The sequence below is a fragment of the Artemia franciscana genome, chromosome 15 (genome assembly GCF_032884065.1).
Source record: "Artemia franciscana chromosome 15, ASM3288406v1, whole genome shotgun sequence".
In the NCBI taxonomy this organism is placed as follows: domain Eukaryota; kingdom Metazoa; phylum Arthropoda; class Branchiopoda; order Anostraca; family Artemiidae; genus Artemia; species Artemia franciscana.
Window position 1 is genome coordinate 35112032 of NC_088877.1, and position 23673 is coordinate 35135704.

Below are 23673 nucleotides of genomic sequence, written 5' to 3' on the forward strand. Positions count from 1 at the left end.
CTCTTTCTCTCAATTGTACTTTATAAAACAGTAAATAACTTTAGCGTAAAGAGTGGGACGTTGAGAAGAGAATAACCCCTTTCATAAACGGGGTAATCTCTGTTCGTTTTAACTCTTAATGTCGCTCCTTACTTTCAGTTGAAAAACTTGTTTTTTTGTTGTTTTTTTCTGAACGTTTTTGAATTAATGCATGTTTGATTTTGGCTCTCCGCAAATGAATAATTAAAAGGAAATTGGCGTATTATTTTTTTTTTGCTAAATGGCTTTCTCTTAGTTTTGATCAGATGATCTTGAGAAAAAGGGTCGGGGAGGAGGCCTAGTTGACCTCCAATTTTTCGATTACTTAAAAAGGCAACTAGAATATTTAATTTTTAACGAACGTTTTTATTAGTAAAAAATATACGTAACTTATTAACTTCCGTAGCAAACTTCTATATTCCTATTTTTTTATTATGTATATGAGGGGGTTTGCCCCATCGTTAATCCCTCGCCCTTTACACTAAAGCTTTAATTTTCTCCCAAGTCTTTAAGACAAATCACAAAGGCTGTAAAATAAATAGTTGAAATTACTAAAAATACTTTAGCGTAAAGAGCGAGGTATTTAGGAAGAGATATGCGCAATAATTTCTGTTTGTCTTAAGTTTTAATTCTGGTCCTTACTTTCAGTGGATTATGTTTTTCGACAATTCTGAACAAAATGGCTATCTCAAAATTTTGATCCGTTGACTTTGGGTAAAAAAATGACCGTGGGAGGAGGCCTAGGTACCCTCCAATTTTTTTGGTCACTTAAAAAGGGCACTAGAACTTTTAATTTCCTTTACAATGAGCCTCCCACGACATTCTAGGACCACTTGGTTGATACGATCACCCATGGAAAAAAAAAAACAAAAAAAAAAACAAACAAACAAATAAACACGCACCCGTGATCAATCTTCTGGCAAAAAATACTAAGTTCCACATTTTTGCAGATAGGAGCTTGAAACTTCTACGGTAGGGTTATCCAATACGCTGAATACGTTGGCGTGATTTTCGTTAAGATCCTATCACTTTTAGGAGGTGTTTCCTCCTATTTTTCAAAGTTACCACGAACTGTTTGACTAATCCCCTTATGGATATTATCTTTCGCCAAAATTTGATGCATCAATTGTGCATAAAAGTGACTACTCTATGCAGTAATCATAAAAATAATCACTGTTAGATCCTTGTCTTTTTACATACATTCTGCACTGGAATATGTAATTTAGCCTACATAAAGTTGGCTTAGTTTGGATGCTTTTCAACTCCTTAAAGCTTGCGACTGGGGTATCTTACAATCCACTAGTTGAAGCGTATTTAATTTGTCAGAGAGAATCCAAATTCAGATTTGTTTTTAGAGGTTATCATTTAAAATTTATAGGCTCTCCCTAAACCCCACGAAGCAAGTGCAGAATTCCTGAGAACTGATGACATCAAATGCCCACCCCCCCCCCCAGATTAAGAGACCTCCATAAAAACTCCTCATAAATCACTTCTTTTTTAAATATTTGTTTCTTAAATATTTATCATTGTCTGAATAATTGATAACCCTGTATTATTCTATTTTACAAGCAATTAAAGAACACAACAGAAAAGTAATTTGATCGTATAAAGGAGCTTTATATATATATATATATATATATATATATATATATATATATATATATATATATATATATATATATATATATATATATATATATATATATATATATATATATATATATATATATATATATTCTCCTTCTGTCTCTTTTTTTCTTTTCAATGTGTTTGTGCTGTTGCATTGGTGATTTCTCTTTTCGTAATATATATATATATATATTTATATATATATATATATATATATATATATATATATATATATATATATATATATATATATATATATATATATATAAATATATATATATATATATATATATATATATATATATATATATATATTATATATATATATATATATATATTACATATTATATATATATATTATATAATATATATATATATATATATATATATATATATATATATATATATATACATATATATATATATATATATATATATATATATATATATATATATATATATATATATATATATATATATATATATAATATATATATATATATATATATATATTATATAATATATATATATAATATGTAATATATATATATACATATAGACCATAATTATATTAGACATATTAATTATATAGACATATTAATATATATATAGACCATAATTATGCTTCCAAATTTAGCTGACTTGTTTCAAATGGGAGGGAGGGACTTGTAAGGAAACACAAATTTTTTAAGCTCAACATGTGAGTAGAGGTTCACTTTTTGTAGGATGACCTCAAGGTTTGATTTGCAGATATTTTAAAAAAGAAACATTCCAAATTTCACCTTAAATTCCTCAATAAATAAATATGCATCATGTCTATCAGATTGTGATGCCAAGGGATTTGATGTAGTTTCAATAGCTGATAAAATTGACTTTAAATAATTTGTGCAGCTTCAGACATCCTGCAAAAAGAAGAAAAATAAACATAGCGAAGCTTTTCAAACACTGATGCACATAGTCCATATTTATGGGGAGCAATGGACATTCCTCAGACCAACGTAGGGAAACCCCCCTTTTCTGTATCCAGATATCTTTTAAATGTTAGTAAACCATTGAGGTGTGGAAAGCTAGCTCTAAATGCCTTATGTTTCAGATGTGCACCTAAGAGTCCTTAGTGAACCTGGAAGCATTTCTGAACAAGCTATAGCCTTAGGTGCTACACCTCCCAGCGAAAAAAAAAACTGCTGACCTCCACCCTGATAGCCAGCTATTGTTAAAAGGCATTCTTTAATAAGAGTTTATCCCCCCTCCCACCAATACAGTGACCCATTCACCTTAGTCCATAGTAGCTGATATATAATCACTGGGACTTCTGCTCTTTCCCTATTTTTTCACTTTGGCTTGGAGCCCCAGGAACCCTAACATTGCTGGGTTTATGGATCTAAATCCGGATTTCTACTTGGTGCCTTGTTTTTAAAATCTAAAGGTTGGCTCTTACCAATTCCTTGGATCTTAGCTCTGCGTGTCAATATTGCTAGTTCATCATGGTAACATGTCAGTCAATGTGCAAATACAAGGTCAGACATCAATTTTTACTTAAGCTAAATTTACATCTTACAGGCTTCTGCAGAGGGCATAAAAGTACATTTCAGGAACTTAACAATTTAACCCTTTAAGGCATAAACTGAAGACTAAGGCAGCTGAAACAAATTACAAAAAAGATTGGAAAGCACTTCACTGAATACAAAATACATGGCTTTGTTCAACAAGTTTAACATAGGCAATTGATTCTAAATTAACCAATGGATATAATATGATGAAAACAAAAGTAATGTTTCAATCCAGTAAAAGTTTACAGGATATTTGAACACTCTATATCTCCTTTTAAGCACTCCTTTCAGTAAAGGTTTAATGTCAATAAGGTTGATAATATCAGTAATTTTAGTTTTTATGCTGAAAATATAATATTTATGTTTTGTTAAAAGCAGAAGTCTTAAGTTGGTGCTCCAAGGAACTGTTTTGGGGCCCACACTTTTCAAAGCACAAAGTATAATCACTTCAAAATATAGTACAAAGAAACCTAGTCTGTACATTGAAAATCCAAGTCCGTACAATGGTCCTGTTGACACTGAGGAATTTGTGAGCTCAATAGTGTCAGATCTCAACAATTTTGATGAATGGACCAAGATATGGAGACTCGAGTTTAATACTGGAAAGCACAAGTTGTCTACCTCTGAAGAAACAACCCACAATACCAATACTTATTCTCAAAAAGTACAGATGTCGGACAGCCACTACCCAAGACAACCTTGGAAAGAGATCTTGAGGCCAATTGCACAGAAGACCTTATATTCAACCACTACAACTGACAAATAGGCAACATGATAATAACCTAAAATCTATCCAGTCCAACCACAAAAAACTGTTTCAGCCTGCTAAGTCATCAAGAACAAGAGGTCACACAGCAATGCTGTTCCAAAAAAAACACAGTGCCATTTTTCTTTTTGCAAACTACACCAAAAGTCTGTAGAATGGTCTAAGTTTGATGTCTGTGAGTTCATCCAATATTGACAATTTCCAAGCAAATCTCAACAAAGATTGGGTGACAAAATCATGGCTCGTGCAATGAGATACAGCAGAGGTACTCCAGCCAAAGCTGTAGCCAGGATTTTTGTTCAGGAAGAGTTTATTTTTTTCTGGACAAATCAAAATGTGTTTATATGAGTATTGTTATGTTTTATAGGTGAGACAAAAATTTGGGGGAAGGTTCAAAGCCCAAAACCCTTACCCCTGGATACAACCTTGACTGCAGCTCTATCATCACTGACTGGTGTATGCTGGATTTGTATAAAGTGCAAATAAAGGTGAGGTAATTCTTTGTTAAAGCTGCTTGGAAAAAAACTATTATGAATTTTCTAAATTGCTGAGCAGCACATATATTAGACCCCTAAGCAATGGAATTTGTATTTTTTAAGGATTTTTAGAGACATTCTTTACAAAGAAAATTTACTTTGGCTAAGAAGATACTAATTCTGCCAACACAGCGGGTGTGTCTCCAGCACAAAAATCAAAGCTTTCCCTATACAATTTTGAATAAAAAAAAAAATACTGACATTACACATTCTGCAAAAAGCACTTTTAAAATATTCACACTTTGATTTTGATAATCTAGGTTGTAATGTACGTTATAAGAACTAGTATAGCGTCAAAGACTCTCCAATATTATTGAGAAGCTGGCTAATCTAGACAACAGGCCAATATGAATGATTCCATTGAAACTCAGCCGTATTCAATTCAACTGTATTTATCATTGACTCAATCTAAGCAGATCACCCTCCATTCAACTAAACTACATTTAATTTAGCCTCTTCGAGATTAACCCCCTCCTCCAATTCAATGCAACCCTTGATATTGCGGCTCAAGCTTCATTTAAATAAACCCTAATTAAATCACATATGACTATGCTTTGTTGCACCTGATAGAAATTTCCCTGGTAAGAAATTGAAATTATCTACTCCTTAATTATTTTGTCAGCATTTCTTATTTTATGGGCTAAGCTGTCTTCATGATACAATTCAAATTATTTTAAAAATTCCTAACCCCCTCCCTTTTCTCAGTTCTAAGATATGATTGCAACAATGGTGACTATCATACTTAGAAGCAGCTTTGAATGTGTGAATCATTTATTTTTTGTATTTGGAACTTTTGGGTGAAGTAGCCTATGCTATGTAACATTAAAACCAGTGAGCAATTAATGCATGCCTTTATGGGGGTGGGGAAATAAACCCGCCCTAATTCGTCAAAAATTCTGATGATTATTAATTTTAGTGCCTCTACAATATTCCAGTGACCTGCTAGTGCTAGAAAAGAAAAGAAGGACAAAAAAAGAATCTGCTTTGAATTAATCACAGTGTTGAGATAAGATGAATAACATCCATATAGCATTAACAAATCAACTTTGTATCTGAATAAATTTTTTACACTTGATATTATTTTTTTTCCGTGGCACCAAATTAGTGCTTTACATCAAGTATTACAATAAAAAAAAAATTGTCAAAATAAAAAAAAAAGGGAAAACCACAGGCACAGACATACAGTGTCAGACACAATTGTCAGATTAAAAAAAAAAAAAAAAAAAAAAAAAAAAAAAAAAAAAAAAAAAAAAAAAAAAAAAAAAAAAAATAGTATGTAGCTTCTTTATGATATTTTGGTACACTATTAGTACTAGAAAAATAAAAAAGAAAAAGAGCAATTTCTAGCTCTTTTTGAAAATTACCATAGATTTGTTTCTACAATAAAACTTTACTTTAAGATTTAAATAATAGCTACCATTCCTGAATCAGCACCTATGACTACAAGATATTTTTTTAAATAATGTTTTTAAGATGTGGCTACTATGTGCTAGGTAGCAGCTATTACTGTAACCTTAAGATTCAAGTCTGTTTCAGGCCTTGACACAAAAAAAAATCAGCCAATATTCAAATATATCAGACAGAAAGATAAATTATTTTTCTTTAGGGGGGAAAGGAGGAATAGTTTTGGATTGAAGCAACATAAAACAAACTAAAAAAACACTCGTCAGTGATGATGCCAAAATATTAACACATTTGAAATTCTGCTCTGTGAAATTTATTATTTTTAGTGAGTTTTTAAGATCATTTAATTAACTCCCAAGAACACAAAGTTGTATAATAAACATCTGAGACTTACATAAGCATTTTATACACATTTAGGTGAAGAAAGAAGCCTTCATTCCTTCCTTGGATAGCGGCCATGGTATAGGTCTTTTTTAAACATTGTGCTTTGTTATTTATCTGTAACTTGCCACTGAATATTTAACCATTTTTCCAAGAGTTATGGCTGGTAACAAACAGGCGCGTTCGAGCCCGGTAAAAGGACAGGACAAGTGTCCATCTTGTGTGGTTAATCAAACAGTTCATGGTAACAAACTGTAGTAGGGAGCAACCCGGCTCAATAGTAACCAAAACTCTAAAAAATGGAATTTTGATACCAATAGCTAAATCAAAAGAATCGCATTTTAATGCTGATTTTAAATATACAAGTTTCATCAAGTTTAGTCTTACCCAGCAAAAGTTACGAGCCTGAGTTTGCCATATTTTGCCAACTAATTTGCCTTATTTTAGAAAATAGGGGAAAAAACCTCTAAAAATAATTGAATCGTAACGAAAATCACACCATTAGATTCAGCGTATCAGATAACCCTATTGTTGAAGTTTCAAGCTCCTATCTACAAAAATGTGGAATTTTGTATTTTTTGCCAGAAGGCAGATCACAGATGCGTGTTTATTTGTTTGTTTGTTGATTTTTTCCCAGGGGGATCGTGTCGACCCAGTGGTCCTAGAATCTTGCAAGAGGGCTCATTCTAACGGAAATGAAAAGTTCTAGTGCCCTTTTTAAGTGACCAAAACAATTGGAGGACACCTAGGCCCCCTCACACACTAATTATTTTCCCAAAGTCACCAGATCAAAATTCTGAGATAGCCATTTTATTCAGCGTAGTTGAAAAAGCTTATAACTATGTCTTTGGGGATGACTTACTCTCCCAGAGTCTCCATGGGAGGGGCTACAAGTTACAAACTTTGACCAGTTGCTTATATATAGTAATTGTTATTTGGAAGTGTACAGACGTTTTCAGGGATATTTCTTTGGTTGGGGAGGGGAGGGGGTTGAGAAGAGGGGAAACGTTGGGAGAACTTTACTTGGAGGAATTTATCATGGGAGAAGAAAATTTCTATGAAGGGAGCATAGGACTTCTAGCATTATTTAAAAAAATAGCAATAAAAAATAAATATGAAAAAGTTCTTTCAACTCAAAGTAAGGAGCAGAATTAAACCTTAAAACAAACAGAAATTATTATGCATATGATGGGCTCACCTCCTCCTAATACCTAGCACTTTACACTAAAGTATTTTTAGTAATTTCAACTATTTATTCTACGGCTTTTTTGATTCAGGGGTCATTCTGAAGAAATTAGGACAAAGTTTAAGCTTTAGCGTAAAGAGTGAGGTACTGACGAGGGGGTGAACCCCCTCATATACATAATAAAAACATGAGAATACAGAAGTTCGTTATGTAAGCTAATTTATAAGTTATGTATATCTTTTAATAATAAAAAAAATTGTAAAAAATTAAAAGTTCATGTTGCCTTTCTAGGTAACCAAAAAATCGGAGGGTAACTAGGCCTCCTCCCCTGCTCCTTTTTTTCTCAAAATCCAATCAAAACTATGAGAAAGCCATTTAGCAAAAAAAAATAAATATGCAAATTTCTTTTTAATTATTCATCTGCAGAGAGCCAAAATCAAACATGCATTGATTTAAAACGTTCAGAAATTAAATTGCCTACAAAAAAAACAAGTTTTTTAACAGAAAGTAAGGAGCAACATTAAAACTTAAAACAAACAGAAATTACTTTGTCTGTGAAAGGGGCTGCTTCCTCATCAACACCTCGCTCTTTACGCTAAACATTTTTACTATTTTAAAAAGTAGAGTGAAGAGAAAGAGTCAAACTTTAGCGTAAAGAGCAGGGCGTTGATGATGAAGCAGCCCCTTTCATATACGAAGTAATTTCTGTTCATTTTAAGTTTTAATGTAGCTCCTTACTCTCCATTAAAGAAAGTTGTTTTTTTATTTAATTTAAGTGAAGAATCAAGTGCTATGAATTGTGATGACTGCAATTGCTGGTTATGTATTGAATGTATTGAGCTATTGGAACCAGAATACATGTTACTTACAAAAATTACTTGTCATATGGGTTGTCTATGGAAATGTCCAAAGTGCAGGGAAAACACCTAAGTGGGCAATGTTAAAGCCTCAGAGATTATGCGAGTTTTTAATGTGTCTATTAAGAACTCTCTTAGTGGTTTTGAGTGTGCAGTAAAGATCCTGGGTGTTAAAATTAAGGAGACAGTTAAGGACTCTTTTGCTAGCTTTAGATATGAACTTAAAATGGAAACTGACACTCAGTATAAGGCAATAAAAGATAGGATTCATACTCTTGAGCAATCCTTACCTAGGGCAAAAGACAATAACACCTTAAATGACTTAGTGACCTCAAAAGTAGTTACATCAAGAGAAGCTTTAGACAAACAGTTCGAAAATCACATAAGGCAATGCTTGCCTTTATATAATGGTCTTTGGAGTTCCTCCTCAAACTGATGATGCCTGATTTGTACATGATTATTTGGCTAATGAATATGGAATCCCTGATGTTAGCTACATCAGGGAAAGGATGGAAATATTTATAGGTATTCTTTCCACAAGAAGTTGAAGTATTAAGTTAAGTGGCCCAAGGAACCATCTTGGGACCAATACTATTTAAATTTTATATTAATGAAACACCAACCATAGTCAAAAATAAAGTAAGTCTTTATGATGATGACTCCAAACTTATTGGACCTGTTGATACACCTGATAAGAGAGCCTTTTTGCAGAATGACCAAGAGGTACTTTTCCAGTGGGCAAGAGGCTTTAATTCAATGTAATTAAATGTCAAACAATCCACATTGGAAAGAAAAATGAGAAATACCCTTATCATATGTAGGGGATAGATGGATCAAGACAGACTATCATCTTGTCTGAAGCAGAGAGAGACTTGGGGGTTATAGTTGATAAAGAATTAAAATTAACTACGCACACACAGACAGCTGTAGCCAAAGCACTCTAAACCCTTGGCATTATAAAAAGAACAAACACTAGTAGTAGTAGGCCACCAATGGTGATGACTAAATTATACAAGGTATTAGTCAGGCCTAATTTGGAGCTTGGCATGTGTGTGTTACTAGCCCCCTGAACAAAGGTGACCAACAGAAGTTAGAATCAGTTCAAATATGGGCTACAAAAGCAATTAATAGATGCAAATACTTATACTACTCATCCTATCTGAAGAAACTGAAACTCCCCACTTTTGTCTACAGATATAAAAGGCATGATATTATTATGATGCATAAGCTCCTTGATTCTAACTCTCTGTCTATCAAATAAGCCATATCAACTTGACTGATCAGCCAGAATTAGGGGAAATAGTAGGAAACTACAGCAGAATATATCTGACACTAGACTATGCAATAACTTCTTCACTAACAGAATAGTGAGTTTATGGAATTTGCTCACCAAAGAAGCAGTCACTACCCCTAGTACTGCTGCCTTAAAAGAGCCATTGACAGAGAAAGGCCATTGAAGCCATGGCAAACTGAATGGGATGCTATTGAGACATCTAACCATCATCATTGCTGACCTGCAGGATTTAATCCTTATTTTGCTGGACAATGCAATTTAATGTAGTTCAAGGTATTTTATATAAGAATTAACCAATAGAAAACAACCAGTTCATTTGCATACATTTTTGTCTCTTCTGATATTCAATCCAAATTTCTAATTATATTGTCAATTTGAGGAAGGTTGAGTCTAACAAATTGCATTAAATGAAGGTTAAGTTAAACAGGAATTGAGCTGAATGATATTTGAGTTGCATTGGGTCAAGCTATATAGATGTTGAGTTGAATGGGGGTCAACTCAAACAGGGATTCATTGACACAAGTGCTCAGTTGCACAGGGACCAACTGCAAGTGATTAATTTAAATGAGTGTTGAGTTAAATGATGATTGATTTGATTTATGACTGAGTTAAACCATGGTTTTGGTGTTGTTAAAGGATGAAGCACCTAAAGATTACAATGCCACTGAAATATCCTAGAGTTATCAGTCTCAAGTCAGATGACAAACCTATACTAGCCTGTAAAAGTAAAATTAGGGCTATTGAGAAGGAAACATGTTAAGAAAACAAATCTTACTTAATAGTATAAAGAAAATGTAATTAACAAATTTTGAAAGCAATCCTACAATATTTTGGAAAATGTGGGGGCCCTAGGCTCTAGTCTGGCTATGTGGAAGGTGAATGGGTCTATACTTGTATTGTGTCATGCTATAGTAAAATAGGGACAGTCTGAAAACCTGTCTCTATTTTTCTGGAATCCCAAAGAAAAATGGTCATTCCCAAAAGAGGTATTTTACCCTAGGCTACATCTCTAGCCCAACAACTTTCCAAGATAGCAAGAAGTCAATGGACTAGAATTTTACCTGAGAAATACTTGTTTCAACTTGCCCAGCAATAATAAACCAGAGGCCAGTCAACAAAGTTGTTCTGTAATTAGCCTATGTACATGCAAGGAAAAGGAAAATCTTGAAATGCATCATAAGCCTTTAAAATAGTTTAAGCAAGACAACTGTTAGTACACTAACCATTAACATCTTTAAAGCCAAGCCTGGCAAGGTGTGAATAAATCATGGCTCAAGCAAGAGGATGCAGCAGATGTCCCAAACAATAATCATTAATGCTGGCATACACTGGCCTTTTCCATGTTACTAGCAAGTCTGATTTAAGGCAAATTTTTAGGCCTACTAAACTCCATAAAACACAAGTCTACACCTAGTACTTATCTTGGTCTAAATTTTTAGCCTAGTTTCTTTTTATTTAGCTCTAGGTTTCCAAGACATTTTCTATGATTTCAGTTGGGATTTTAAGTCAAATCAGGGCTATTTCAAAAATTTATTAATCTAGAATACCACGAGCTATCATACAGAATAAAAAAATTGTAGTATTCTCCAAATAACTTACTCAAATTTAAGTTTAACGTTTATCCCTTTCAAAATTGTGGCGCTTAGAAGATGATAGATGACCTTCCTTAAAAAATCATTACTGCAACTGATCAAGTCGACATCTGAATAAATCCCACTTGGTGTTTGTGCTTGTCTACCTTCGGTATCTTTATAATCTTGTTTTCCAGAGAATTAGAAGTTAAATGCTAAGCTATAACTACTAACAACTCACCGCAGCAACAAGACACCTGAGGCAACCACGTATAAGGGGGGGGGGGGGGGAGGTGATGGGTGCAATCGCCCTTCCCAAACGAATTTTTTAAGAATCCTTCCTAAATTATACTATTGAGTACTATATACGAGAATTAACGACTGAAAAATCGATCGTTTTTGGAAATACAAACAATGAAACATATTAACGCAATCCAAATTTTTAAAGACAGTATGTGTTATAGACCCAAGACTGAAACGTTTCTGTGGTATTAAGAAGAGCCCAAGGGATTACAGACCCAAGACAAGAAGGTTGGACGATGACAGTGCTATGGCCTATATTAGCAAGCAAAGTGTACGTAATACATAGATCCAAAAGAAATAATTTTACTTCCATTAATGAACTTGAAAAACTTCTCATCACTCAATTTTTTTCACCAACGCTGTAAATGTTTGCCTCATTGCCAACTGCCACACATCATTATATGAAGTACCCTGACAATAATCCCAATTTATCTGCCAACAATCCAATGTGTGCCTCATTTGGTGGTACACAGATAGTTTACGGGTGTGATTAAGATACCGGCTTGTCGTTTACTATAAAGTTCCTTACCTTAGACCTTAGTTCCTCCAGAGCCATCGGTGGCGCATAGGGCGTCTCCATTCGTCTCGTAGTGGTGCTGCAGCGATGACTTCTTCCCATTCAGGTATTAGTGAGGTGCCAGCCGTCCTCAGATCTCGGGCAAGTGTTCGTCTCAATGTATTTTTGGGGCGGCCTCTCTTTCTTCTACCGTCTGGCTTCCATTCATAGGCTATTCGAGGAAGGCGGCTCTCTTCCATTCGAAGAACGTGTCCCAGCTATGTCCACCGCCTTCTTTTCAGCAACTCAATGACTGTAGGTTGACCTGTTTTTCTGCGTATTGAAAACCTAAACTGGGCTAAGTTCCAAGATCAACTTGAAAGATGCATAAGAAACACGTATCAAGCGGCTCCAAAGGATGAAAAAACGGGATTGAAGTCTTTTCAGTTTCATCAGCTTTTGAAATCACAAAAAGATTTATTTAAGAGCACATATATTGCCGACGAACTGACAAAAGAAATGAATACTTTTGGCTGGACAGAATTGGACAAATTGTCTGTTAATTTTGATCAGCGACATATTGATGCTATGATCAACAAAATTTCTCAGTCTTATAGAGCCTTGGATAAAAACCATATTATAGAAAATGTTTTAATACAACTTCAGGACAATATTCATTTTGAAGCAGCTTTTTGTACAGCATGTCAAGAGCCATGTCCTCTTTGTGCAAGTCTTTGCTTTCTTGAAGTCTCTCACAACGGTTCTCATGACACTTTTCATCAGCCAGACGGTCTAGTTGGTTGGCGTTATGTCGAAAGCAATAAACTAAGTGCCATGGCTTGTAATTCAACTCCCCTTGATCATAATTTCATACTACAGAATGGAGAGGAATGGAAATATGCATATTTCTCAAACAAATTCACCAATTGGATGCAGCCTGATAGAACTAAGCCTGTTTCGGATTATAGGGAATACTTGATACGTTCGTATAACAAACAAATTGCAGATTACTATTCACTAAAGCCATCTGATATATCAGTCAATGCTGAAAGTCTTGAAGTTGTCATGGACAAAATTATAAGAAAGGTTGACTTCCGTAAAGATTTTCCTGGTAAACCCTGATGAAGAAAGGCGGCTATGCATCTAGATGCTTGAAAAGTCCTTGTGACACTAAGGTGGTTTTGTCATGTCAATATTAGAGCTTACCTCGAAACTACCTCTGTTTTGTATTTTGTTTGAATAGATTTAGTGCACCAATGTTCTCTGTGGCTACTGGTTTGACTTAAAAAAAAATAATATTCCTGTACTTAATTTTGAAAAGGGACTGGTTTGGCCAAAAAACAGCAGGAGCTTGAAAACTCTAAAAGTTATGAAGATTTTGTGTGATGTAAATGTTAAAGGTTATCTCCAAACAACCTCTGCTTTTCTGTTCCATTTGATCAGCTTGAATAAAATAATATTTCTTGTGATAACCCATTTGAGTTAAGATTCTAATAGATTTCTTGGTTTAGTTTTAATGAGGGTTTGGTTCTACCCCAAAGCCAACAACTTCTCTTTTGGAACAAGGGGGAAAAAATAAAATTATTTTGAGACACAGATACGCAAAGATTTTACTTCTTTTGGTCAAAGATTTTGGTTCAATTTCAAAGCCAATCAATCTACAAGTTGTAAGCCTTTTCAAAAGACTAGGATTTTTAAATTTAAACAAGACTTCAGCAATACCTTTTGGCTCGACTTCCTCGATTAAAAATAAATCCATATGACCTTGAATATTTTTTGCATGTTGAGGCCAGCATTTCTTTCGTAAGTTACCAATCACGCTTTCTTGAAGTTCCTTATCAAAAGCTTCAAAAGCGTGTCTTGAAAAATAGTCCTCAAGTCTTGATGCCATTAAATCCACTTCATCCAAACCACTTGCGACGTCAAAACAAAAACTTCGCATGACCTCTTTCATTGAAAGAAAGCGCTTATAAACTGAATTCTCCTCTTCCCACTTTCCTTGAATAAAAAAAAAAAACCTACTAATATTTCGTAAGCAAATCTATGAACTTTTTTCTTTTTGTCTTTGTCAATTTTTTGTTCAACCTTGAAAGATATTTTTCAACCTCACTAATGACTTCATGCACACTTGCATCAGAATAATATTTCTTCCCGGTTATGATACTGACTATTTTATCGGTAACGTCTTTTTCAATTCTCTCTTCATTGCTTTTACTCTGAGTCCAGAATTTAACAATGTCATCGCATATATTTTCAATAGGTTTTGTGATTACATCTTCCAATAATCTCTTCCAGAGCGGTCTATTTTGCATAATGTTAGTTTCCTCGTGCAATAAGAGGTCAACACCTAATGCCTATTAGGTGTTTAATTTGTTGACACAAATTATTAAAATTTGTGTCAAACATTGTTATCAATTCTTGCTTTGATTTGTGTTTCAGACTCTGCATTTTAAATTCTTCTATTATTTTGTCTCTCATTTCTTTTTCATATTGACCAACTTTTACGTCAAACAAAAGCTGATTTTTCAAGAATACTGCTAGTTTATCCCGCCATTGACCAGTTTGACGGGAGATAATGTCTTCCACCTTTCTAGTGTATTCAGTTGTCCACTTTTGGTTCTCTTTTTGCTCAAAAATTCTGTTTACCTCTTCTTCAAATTTTTCAGCATGAGGCTTCATCTTTACATCAAGATCTTCAACTGCTTTATCTATCTTTCTTAAGGTCGTCAGCTCTACTGTTTCCGAAGGTATTTCTTTCTTATAGATGTCCTTTAATAAATCGTATTGTTCTTCATATTTCAGGATATATAATTTTCTTAGTGTCTGATATATTCGCTCTATTTCAGAGTAAACGTGTCTTTCTATGACCGTTTCAAAAGACAGGTCAAAATTAGAGTTGTTCAAGCACTCCCAAACTAAAAACAAATAATCCAGACTTTCAATTTTTCGAGCACTCCATCCAGCCTGACTAACAACCTGCTCATGGATATACTCTCAAAAATCAATAATTTGCAGGCTAAATTCTTCATTTGGGATGTCATTTGGTGGATCTCCTTTTGTATGACATCCAAACACACGTATATCTTGTTCATTGCTGAACATCTTTGGGAAGCTGATGGAGGTATGCATATCCAAATCTTCTAGTGAATTTACTTTTGTAAAAGATTCAACAAGTGTAGCTGATAGCTGTGTAAAAATATTCAGAAGTTTGCTTCTGTTTTCTTGATGACGCTTGACCTGATTATAAGCTGCAAAATTTTTGCAGCTAAGCAGGCCTCCTCGTTCTTCTGCCAATTTAGAGCCTTTATACGCAAGTGCAACAATAGGCAGTATTTCTTTTAAAACATTGTCATTTTCACCTTTAATAACCAAAATGACAGCATCTGATGGCAAGATAGATAGGGTCGCAATTTTATTATCACGCTTCGCACAGCCGTGTAAACCTTTATGTTCTGGTGAACGAACACCTTCTGTGTCCAAGATAACCACGTAGTCATACTCTTTTCGGTTTACTGTCTTTACAAGGATCATTGTAAGGCCTCTAGTACACTGACCTATACTTTCTGCAAGACAAATACCGAACATCGTATTCAACAATGTTGACTTTCCACTGATTTGCTCTCCCAGCACAGATAATACAAAAATTCTTTTGTTTGGAAGCAAAGAGCTCAAATTTTTAAATATTGCACCAATCCAGTCGACATTTAGAATATTCGCATCCCTATCGTAGAGCTCTAAAGTTTCTCCTGCTATCAAACAAGACGCAGCTAAGTGTGGTAAATATTCCAAATCTGCATATTTTCCTGATGAATAAAATAACGAAACTTCCCTCCATAGGTGACGAAGTGAAAGAAGAGCATAGTTACGCTTTTCTTTTGCAGCCAATAAATCTTTCCTATAAGATTCTTTCTGATTTTGATATTCAGGACCTCCGCCTGATAGTTGCAAACTTTCCAAGAAGTCCATTTGTTTCTGATTCACTGCTTTTTCTAGTTGACGTACAAGGTCGGATTCTTTGATATTCAGTGAAATAGCATCATCAATAACGCGAAGATGAAGCAAAATATGGTCGATATCATTCTTTTGGAGTCCTTTCAAGAAGATATTGAGAAGTGGGTCGTTTTTTTTTACTGTTACTGAAACGGAACTTTTCTTCGTTGGATATTTTCTCCTGTATCGCTAAACGACTGCCTGTGTCATTGACAAGTTCAAATTCGTTCAATTTTTCTCTCAATTCCCCTTCTCTTGCAAAACTATTTTGCAATATCAGCACGTTTGATCTATAACCTTCTAAGCCATCCATATTAGAAACAGCATTATACATTTGTCGTAGATTATTGATATAGGGACTTAAAGAACAGGGAATAGCAGGGAATATTGAATACAATGAGTTGGTGTGAATTTCAACTTTACGAAACACTACTCCTAATTGGTGGTTTCGCTGGATACCACTGAAATAATCAAATGAACCCTCGATAAGGCAAAAAGGATGGTGCTTTGATAGAGCACTTTGAAAGCTAGGGATCCATATGGTAATGAATTATGGCAATTTTTTTTCAGGAGAATGTGCGTCCATAAAGTGAGAAACTTTATTTGATTTAGATGTAAATTCGTCTTCAATTATTAAGTAGTCAGTGAATTCTGTTAGGAATTTCCAATAAGGTTTAAAATCACCACAAATATGTATGACGATGCAAGATTTCTCATCTCCATTTTCGAAGCAGACGAAGCCCTGTCCAACCTCCATGCTTGATATCTCATCAGTTTTTAGAGAAGTTTTTAAATTGAAAAGATCTTCCATAATTTTTCCAGCAGAACTATCAAAGGTTACTTGACTAATTATAGCAATTCGTGGAAGCTTTAAGTCTTCCCCAAGGAATATGTTTTCTTCTAATCTTTGTGTGATCCTAAGTAATTCTATAGTGTCGTTGGAACATATAGGAATAGCAAATCTCGATTCCAGAAGAAGTCGCAAAATGTTTACTTTATCTCTGACTGAATACATGCTGAGAAGGGTGGAAACGTCAAATTTTTGTTCTCTTTTTGTTTGTTTAATTTCGGGCCAGAAATCTTTCTCAGACTCTAAAAAATTATTTGATCCTTCATCAGGGGAATTACAATATTTTAATTCCAGACGGTGAAGCATTCTATAAGAAATATTGGTTAAGTCACGAGGACAATCAATAGTGAATGCACTAACTAAACTTTCCTCTCGAAATTTTTGTTCCGTTGGGTTGGATACATTTTCTCTGTTTGGTAAATTCAATTTAGGTTGCTTTGTTAAGTCAGTTTTAACACTAATAACAGGAGTTAAAGACTCCATTTCATTTTCCTCTTCAGTCTCTTGTGCGTCTTGGACAGCATTGTCTTCAGCCGAACACTTCCTCTTTTGTTGTATTCGCCAATCTGCGAGTTGTAGCATATTTTTCCTTGCCAGTTCTCCATCAATATTATGGTAATAGGAACGAAGATCTTGTATGTCTTTAAATTTTATATCTTTGGTTAAACCCATTCAGGCATTTTTGATCAATTCAGCTTGATTTTCGAACTTAGTACCGAGAAGACTCCAAACTGGAACAAGACATTTTATATCTCCCCTATCTATGATAATCCCTTCTTCAGGTTTTTTTTATCAGTTCACAAAACAAAGGAGGAGCCGTTTGCGGTCCATAAACAACGAAATGAGTATTCTTACTTGATTGCCTTCCTGCCTTTTGTTGTTTCCGTTGATATTCACTTTTGTTTTTGCAACTGGCATTTGCTTTGAAGACTATTCCTAGTCCTTGCCAAAATAACGAGGCAGCAAACTCCCTTTCTGCATTTGATTCTATCTTAGACACTGAGTAACAATCACTTGCTGTAACTTCGCACGAAAAGTGTACTATGCCTCCATAATGATGAATGTCGCTTGGATAATGGGACCCAAAAGTGCGCAGAAAGTCTTCTGCTTCCGAAATTGTCTCTATTTTCTCCAATGCAGCTTTTGTTTCACTACTTAATTTCATCTGATTGGAAGGAATTCTGAAAGCTCCCACTGGATAGATTCCAAGCTTATTAAAAACATTACTTTCTAACTTGGTGTTACTTGAGGAACAATCACTCTTGTAACTCTTATCGACAAATCTGATTCCAGATGAAAACAAACCTAAATTAACACTACCACCAATGGCCCATCCACTCTCTATAAATCTATTTACTTCATCTTTCGACTGTTCTATACTGCTAGAACAGATAGTTCTCGATACAGTTGGTTTAGAACGTCCTAGGAGTTCAATTTCTTCTGGAATTCTAAGTAAGGGCGCCTTTGCTTTTAGCAGTAAATTAGAGTCGTCTGCACCATACAAAACACCATATCGTGCAAGACCAGAACTAAGCCGTGAGACGAAAGAACTATCAGTAGGACTGTTTTGAGCACCTACTATTGACGATGTTTCTTTTAACTCGGAAACAACATCTTCCAGCATCCGTCTTATCTCTACTTCTGGTATATTTGACAGAACATCTTGCGCTGTAATTCTTGAATCGGATAAGAGATCAACATTCCCTGAAAAACGATTAGGAAAATCTGCTGCAGACGAACGGTTGATTGGGGATTCCTGAAGAAGAGCAGTAGCTTCTCTTCGAAAACTGCTTAAGTCACTCATTTTCCTCTACGATCTGTAAAAGAACATGTATTTAAACAACTTATTAAATAACCAAAATTAATCCTGTAAAAAGTTATTTAGCTACCTGGAAGTCACTTTTCAGGAAATTCCACTTTCGGGGCCCAAATTAGTTTCTTCAGGGACCTAAACTCGATAGAGTAGATTTTTCATTTGAGCCTTTAAATATTTTGGGTTTTGCCAACAAACTTAATACTCATAAAAGAATACTTTTGGCCCTTGATATGACCCCTTTTTCAAGAGGATGACGCATCATTTTTTTTTGTTTTTACATTAAGTTATTGTTGGTCCAAGAACTCAAGGCTATAAATTCAAAACTGACCGTGATAAAAGATTCTAGCCCATTTCTGAGCCTTGCACCCCCTTCCATTCTAGAATGAAGCATTTGATTCCTCAGACCCTTACAATGAACCCTGAAAGTTTTGAACCAATTACACACCCAACAACGAACAAGCTGCTTTTTAAATTATAAAACAAAAGCTTGGACGATCAGGAATATGCTTTATTTACGGCACTTGCCACAGGCACTTACTGTGGACCACGTTTTCTTTGAAGGCAAATTGAACTTTGCAACTTTTTTGGTCAAATTGAATCTTTCACAATTTCATTGCATGTCTTTTGTGGTTGATAAAAGGGGCTGGTTGTCCGTCAATCAGAATCGACCCTTAAAAGGACACACATAACTTTAGTAGTCAAATAACCTATTCCTTTTTGTTCCTTTTTTCAATTCCTAAGCCTTGGTGGTACTCGGTAGAGAAGCAGTAGTTTTTGTGATGATGGTAGTAGTAGAAGTTGTGGTAATAGTAGTAGTAGCGGTAGTGTTAGTAGTAATATTGGCTTAGAAATATTCCCTTTTTCGTCAATTGATCATCTCGTCTATGATTTCTTAAAGTTCCAAATTAATATACTTAGTCATTCCTCAGTTACTCGTTTTTACAGCCCGTAGGCATATAACATGTATTGATTTAATTCAACACTCCCTTCAATATTCTTATTCATGAATGCTCTTCCTCATTTTGGAAAGTAAATGTCAAACATACCCAACTTTCTCACTAATTTATGTCATTTGTAAACAATGAATTATTGTCTAACTTAAAGCTGTTGCCCTGAGGGCTGTGGGGAGTTAACATCCCTAAAAGCATGAATAGTGGACCTTACAACAATGCTAAACAAAGTAGTATTCTCAACATTTTTATTTCATATTTTTTGGGAAACGATGAGCGTGGGGGGAGGCATATATAATTTTCGACTCTTAAAAAAGATCTCTTAAAAAAATTTTGACTATTGAATCTACAATGAAATGAGTCCTCTCTACATTTTATACGATCAGCCATTCCGTAAAAACCTCATATGCCCCTAGGACCTAGCTTACAACCACTGCCCCATTACTCTAAGGGGTTTTCTAAATCCTGGAGGCATTACTATGTGATGCATTTGGTGAAAAGAGGGCGTCAGGGGTGCTAGTTGCCCTCCATTGCTTTTTAATCTTAAAAGGGAATTAAAACTTCCTATTCCAAATTAAATGAACCTCTTCTAAAGTTTATACGACCATCCTTTCCATAAAAAACCTTAAATGCCAACGGGGCATAACTTGAAACCTCCCCCCCCCAGTGCTGAGGAGTTGATTCTAATCCAAAGGCCTTATTATATGATTTTTCGACTATTTTGAACAAATTGGGTATCCCAAAAATTTTATTAGATTCATTTGGAAAAAGACGACGTGAGAGTACTGAACTAACTCTCAGTACTGAACTAACTCTTGTCGAGGCAAGACATCTCTTTTACTTCGTGATATTTCTCTTAACTGTGAAATCCTGTTTTATATTAGATACTGCATTGTTAATTCTGGGGCCCCTCATATTTGGATTTTATGAAGAAAGGGGCCCATGCCTGTAAGTTTCTTTGATATGTCAGTTTGATGAGTTGAAGAAAGAAGCGACCGTACCGTATATTTAGCAATATATTAATTATCGATATAATATAATTATCGAAGTCCGTCTCGAAAAAGTATTCCGATGAGCGTATTGACGACTTGAAGCATTTGATTGAAAATATTCGTATGGAGAATGCAGCGTTAAAAAAAGAAAACATTGGCTTGAAATCTGCACTTGTTGCAGTTAAAGACCAGTGTTTAAGAACCGAATTGTACGCTAAACGCAAGAATCTTTTTATCCATGGAATACCCAAAAAGGAAAATGAAAACATTGAAGAAACAGTTAATGATTTTTTATCAGAAATGTCGATACGGAACTACAGGGATATTAAGTTTACGGCCATCTATAGACTTAGAAGTAAGGCTAAACGTCACATCAGACAAAACTCGCGCCCGGCATCGGACCCTATTCTTGTATCTGTTTTAAATCTTCGACATAAGGATAATATTATGGCTAGTGTTGGTAATCTAAGAAATACGGGGAAAAGCATCAGTATTGACCTTCTATTCGAATTGGCTAAACGTCGGAAAGAGCTTCTGAGTACGGCTTATAATTTAAGAAATTGTAAAGCTGCCTCCAATAAAGTGGTTCACACCAAGATGGTTCAAAAGGGGACTAGATTATGGCTAGAATCCAAAAAGACTCCTAGTTCCAACTGGATCAAGGTTGATGACGCATGCTACGACCCGCTTACCCTAGTTTTCCCCTCGGCCAACACTGATTTTGATTCTGACACATGATCATTAGCGATTGCTCATTTCCACTCTATATATTATATATTAAAAAAATGTGCTGTTCTTTATTGTTGTTTGTCATATTGTATTTTTCCCTTTTATTTTTCTTTCTTTTCCCTCAGTATTTACACCTTCCTGTGCTATTTTACCTGTTTCGGTAAGTAATTATGGTTAAATTTGATTCTCCGTTGGGGATTAACGCCAACATAACAATAGGGAGATTAAATGATAATGAATTTAAAAGAGTTAATTTTAATGAAATTATAAATAATCCGGTTGGTAAAGCCCCCAAAATGAGTTTTGATGAAAATTTTTAGAATATTATTGATAGTGTGTTTGTGGAGGAGCTAAGATTTTGGGGCTCTGAAGCTCGGTGGGGTGATGTTTTTCCGGTTGTGCATCTTAACGTTCAGGGCCTAAATTCTTCGTTCGACGATATTCAATTATTATGTAGGGGTTCGTGCCCAGCAATTATCGGTCTCTGTGAAACATTTTTGAATGAGAATAATCAGGTACTTTTGGATATTCCCGGTTATATGTCGATTTTTCTTAACCGCAAGATGGGCAAAAAAGGTGGACTCGGATTTTACATCCAAAATAATTTTCAGGCTGTACTAAGACATGATTTACGCATAAATAATGAAAAACATTTGAGTCACTTTTTATTGAAATCCTAATTAACGCTAAGGAAAGGGTAATAATTGGCGAAGTATATCGTTCTCCAAGCGGATCTGCGACTGAATTTCTTGAAACATTAGAATACGTTCTTAGGAAAGTTTTTGCTGAAAACTATGAAGTTATATTGATGGGTGACTTTAACCTTGACCTTGCGAATTCGTCATCTAGGCAGGCTTCTAATCTCTTGTCTTTACTAATTTCGTACGGATTGGCTCCTTGTATAAACATACCGACAAGGATTTCAAACCAGTCAGCAACATTATTTGACAATATTTTTTCCTTGCTACACTCCATTAAGAATGAAGTACTGCTTTCCAACATTTCCGACCATTTGCCAGTTTCAGCCCTGTTTCAAATCCTCCAAAATCCACAAAGATTAGTCTCCCAGAATAAACCGAGATTTTGTTGCTCACCAGTGAAGCTAAATAGATTGAAAGAAGATCTTGGTACATATAAATGGGACTTTTCTCTACCAGAAAATATTAGTTTAGGCAATTATAACGACATATTTGGCCGGTTTTATGACAATGTTAAGGAAAAATTCGCGTCTTATTGTCTAAAAGCTCCTTTTAAAAATCCTCGATCAAAAAGATCAACACCTGTAGCTCCCTGGTTAACATCTGGAGTCCTAAAGTCAATAAAAAGGAAGCAAAACCTTTGGAAGGAGTACAAAAGAAGACCAAATAAGGCTAAGTTAAAAGGATTTAAGTTGTACCGTAATTTTCTGAAATCAATTATTCGCAGAGCTAAAACAGTATATTTTACAAAGAGTATATTTTAATAAAATATAAAAAAGACGTGGGACGTGATTAAGAAAGTTAGTCGGCCGTCCATGAAACCAGAAGGTCTCCCTAAGTCTCTCATTGTAAACGATCAACTTGTAACAGAAAAACGCCAAATACGACATCATATGAACAAATTCTTTGCAGAGATAGGGGAAAACTGCTAATAGCGTTTCTTGTTCCTCTGTGTCACAGTCTTGGAAGCAGCTCTTAGGTCCCTCATGCTTGAAATCAATGGTTCTTGGGGAGGTTACGGTGCAGGAAATGATAAATATTGTTTTGTCTTTAAAGAATTCTTCAGCAGGTTTTGACCAAATTTCTGATGAAGTAATTAAACATATTCTTCCATCGATTATCACCCCAATTTACCATTTGATTAATAGGTCATTTTAACTAGGAGTATTTCCCCAATGTCATAAACTTGCACGTGTGATAGCTCTCTTTAAAGGAGGTGACCGAAAGGATCCTGGGAACTAAAGGCAGATCTCTCTATTGTCAGTGTTCTGTAAGATATTTGAAAGGGCAATGCTCAAAGGTGTGGTGAGATTTCTTGAAGCTAAACTTTTTTCCATCCGCATCGGTTTGGGTTTTGCGCAAAGTGTTCTACAGAACATGCTTGTAATAGACTTCTTCAGTTTATACGACGATCTTTAGATTCTAATCTTATTCCTGCAGGCATTTTTCTTGATGTAAAGAAAGCTTTTGACAGCCTAACGCATAAGATTCTCATTGGTAAACTTTGTCACCTTAGTGTCCATGGGGAAGCATTGTCTTTGTTCTCGTCATACCTAACTGACAGATCTATCGCCACGGAAGTTACAGACGAAAAAGTTCCAATTGAATACAGAGTACCCCAAGGTTCTATTCTTCGGCCAACCCTCTTCCTCATCTA

At 34.8% G+C, this 23673-nt stretch overlaps 1 protein-coding gene across 3 annotated transcripts in view; it reads right to left on the reverse strand.

The window, feature by feature from the left end:
* LOC136036404 (uncharacterized) overlaps positions 1-18663 on the reverse strand; it is a 180504-nt gene extending 161841 nt beyond the window's left edge. For 2 of the 3 annotated variants that reach the window (XM_065718612.1, XM_065718611.1), the window contains exons 1-2: positions 12025-18663; positions 2430-2549 (exon numbers count right to left, since the gene is read on the reverse strand). In XM_065718612.1, coding sequence (XP_065574684.1) covers positions 17610-18635 — 1026 coding nt within the window. In that variant the 5' untranslated portion in view covers positions 18636-18663 and the 3' untranslated portion in view covers positions 2430-2549; positions 12025-17609. Of the gene's footprint in view, positions 1-2429; positions 2550-11220; positions 11283-12024 lie in introns of those variants that run through there. The other variant, XR_010619722.1, reaches the window with a different exon arrangement.
* Between the last annotated feature and the right edge of the window lie 5010 nt (positions 18664-23673).